General features: G+C 36.9%; 1 protein-coding gene across 3 annotated transcripts in view; it reads right to left on the reverse strand.

Annotated features, from left to right (window-relative positions):
• LOC107699415 (amino-terminal enhancer of split-like) overlaps positions 1-2,245 on the reverse strand; it is a 38,415-nt gene extending 36,170 nt beyond the window's left edge. For all 3 annotated transcript variants that reach the window (XM_016500662.1, XM_016500661.1, XM_016500660.1), the window contains exon 1: positions 1,783-2,245. In XM_016500662.1, the coding sequence (XP_016356148.1) occupies positions 1,783-1,809 (27 nt within the window). In that variant the 5' untranslated portion in view covers positions 1,810-2,245. The remainder of the gene's footprint in view (positions 1-1,782) is intronic.
• Positions 2,246-2,398: the final 153 nt, after the last annotated feature.

The following is a 2,398-nucleotide window of genomic DNA, read 5'->3' on the forward strand; positions in this document are numbered from 1 at the left end:
ATGAAATTTTACAAACTAAACTAACCTTGACCTGTCAACAAAAGGTCAAATTATGTTAATTTTGTGATATTATGCAAGATCAAAGACTTGCTTCTTTTTCAAGAAAAAATTAATTATTGAAAATAAAACCTTTTTCTTCATTATGAAATTTTTTTACTTTATGCCCTGTTTAAAAATAACATAAAAATAATAATAATAATAATAATTTTGATTCAGAAATAAAAGCATGCTCAGTATGAAACAGGTGTAGTCAAGTCATGGGATGTATGAATAGCATTTTAAACATATTTTAGAATAAATTAAAATGACAAAAAATGAGTGTCACATCATCACCCCACATGATGATTCAAGTTAAGTTATTCAGAAGGAAAAAAATGTTTTTCAACAAACTGTTCCACCTCCAAAACAACTTTCCTTTCTATATGACATCAAGTCCACTTTACACAATCCAATCAAGTGTCACCCTACTTTTTTTTTTTTCACTTACTATCCAGTTTCATACAAAAATACGGCATTTTTAGATGTAAAATTAGTTGTGGATGCCATTTATGTTGATTTTATAAAGGCCAATCGAATGTACAAATTAATTCTGTAAAGCAAACCAAATCATGTTGCTCAGTGGCATCTCATTCCCTTCTATTTCCCGCCATACAGCATTAATCAAGGGCGCCTAATCAAAATATCTGTCATATTAGCTCATTAATCAGCAACAGCCTGCAAGAAACTTACCATGAGGTGAGTTATTGCATTCAAACCACTCTAGAAATATAACAGTCTAAACCCCACTTTTAATCACTTACCCGGGTTAGTTAGGCAGATGAGGAAGCGACTCGCTATGTGTAACTCAATCCATAAATGAGTTCATAAGCAGTGATACAGACTCTCTCTACTTTGGCTAAAACAGTGTTTCTCAACCCTGGTCCTGCACCCCCCAGCACTGCACATTTTGTGTGCCTCCCTAATCAAACACACCTGGTTCAACTCATTAGCTCAATAAAAGAAACTCCAGGACCTGAAATGGGTGTCAGATAAGGGAGACATACAAAATGTGCAGTGTTGGGGGGCGCTCAGGACCAGGGTTGAGAAACACTGGGCTAAAAGATCAAGGTAGTGCACAACACACACACCTCTGATTCGCTGCAGGGAAAACGTCTTGCACAATGCAAATGCATGTCATTACAGATTTACACCTTGGGTTTTTGGCAAAAGTCTTGCTGTTCTTACAAAAAAAAAATCAGCTTGTATTCTTCAAAAAGTGTGATTGTAGTGTTAGTTAAGATTAATTTTGGCACTCCATTGGCAAAATGATGAGAGTTCATCAGAAAAGATGAATAGAACCTGAGAGATGTCAACATAAACATGAATTTGGCACTTACATCTCATAATGTCATGCCTTGTTGCAAAGTACAGGGTAATAAACAACTATAAACGGTTAGTAAAATAATGCACCAGAATTAGGAGGTTCTGGGACTGAAGTTGCATATATTAATACACAATTCGCCAACTGTTAAATGTCACAGCCGCACAACATCTACATTGTTTCCATTTGCAAACAGTCATGCACTGCCAAATCACACATTAGTGGATTTTAAGGTAAACAAAAAAAAACGTGTGGTTCAGAAACATAAAAGGGTGATGTAATAAAATGTATGATAAATATTTAATCTTCGCGATAAGTTTTAGCATACACACACTTGCAAGGATGCCTCTCCTGCCAATGCTAAGCTCAAGCCAGCTAACAACATCAAAACAGCGCCAACAAACCGCTCGATTTTCACTCACCGAGTGCCTGGATTGTGGAAACATCATGTCAGTTTTGGTCTTCGGGGTCTTGCCTTCTCCTCCTCAAAAAACAAGGAAGCAGTTTGCTCAGCAGACGGTTATATTTGTGTGTGTTTTCTTTGTTTCGTCGCTAGCTGAAGCTCCTGTACTAGCTACAGGCAGCTCGCGCCGCTGCTATGGCAATAAAGCAGCCTTATGTGTGCCGCACTGAACGCGCTCTTTAACACGCATTCGGCGTGGAAAAATGATCCGTAGATGATTTGTTGGAATCTGTCGGATTGATATGGTGTCTGTCCTGTCCCTTTTCCACGTTGGGAATGAGCTCAGATAAGGGCTGGCGTATCTCTCCTCCCCGGTTGGAGGAAATCGAGTGGCTGTGCAAGAGACGAAGTGGAGTTTGGGAGCTGATGGCTGCTGCTGCTGTTTTTCTTTTTTCTCTTTTTTTTCTGTATGTATGCATATATATATAAATATATACTTACGCTAATGATTAGATTATAATTACACTAATAAATATTAATTTAGATAAAATATTTTGAATATACATCAAACCAGCACCAGCAAACAGAATATATATATATATATATATATATATATATATATGTGTGTGTGTGTG

Source organism: Sinocyclocheilus anshuiensis, unplaced genomic scaffold (genome assembly GCF_001515605.1).
Source record: "Sinocyclocheilus anshuiensis isolate Anshui unplaced genomic scaffold, SAMN03320099.WGS_v1.1 scaffold766, whole genome shotgun sequence".
NCBI classification, from domain to species: Eukaryota; Metazoa; Chordata; class Actinopteri; order Cypriniformes; family Cyprinidae; genus Sinocyclocheilus; species Sinocyclocheilus anshuiensis.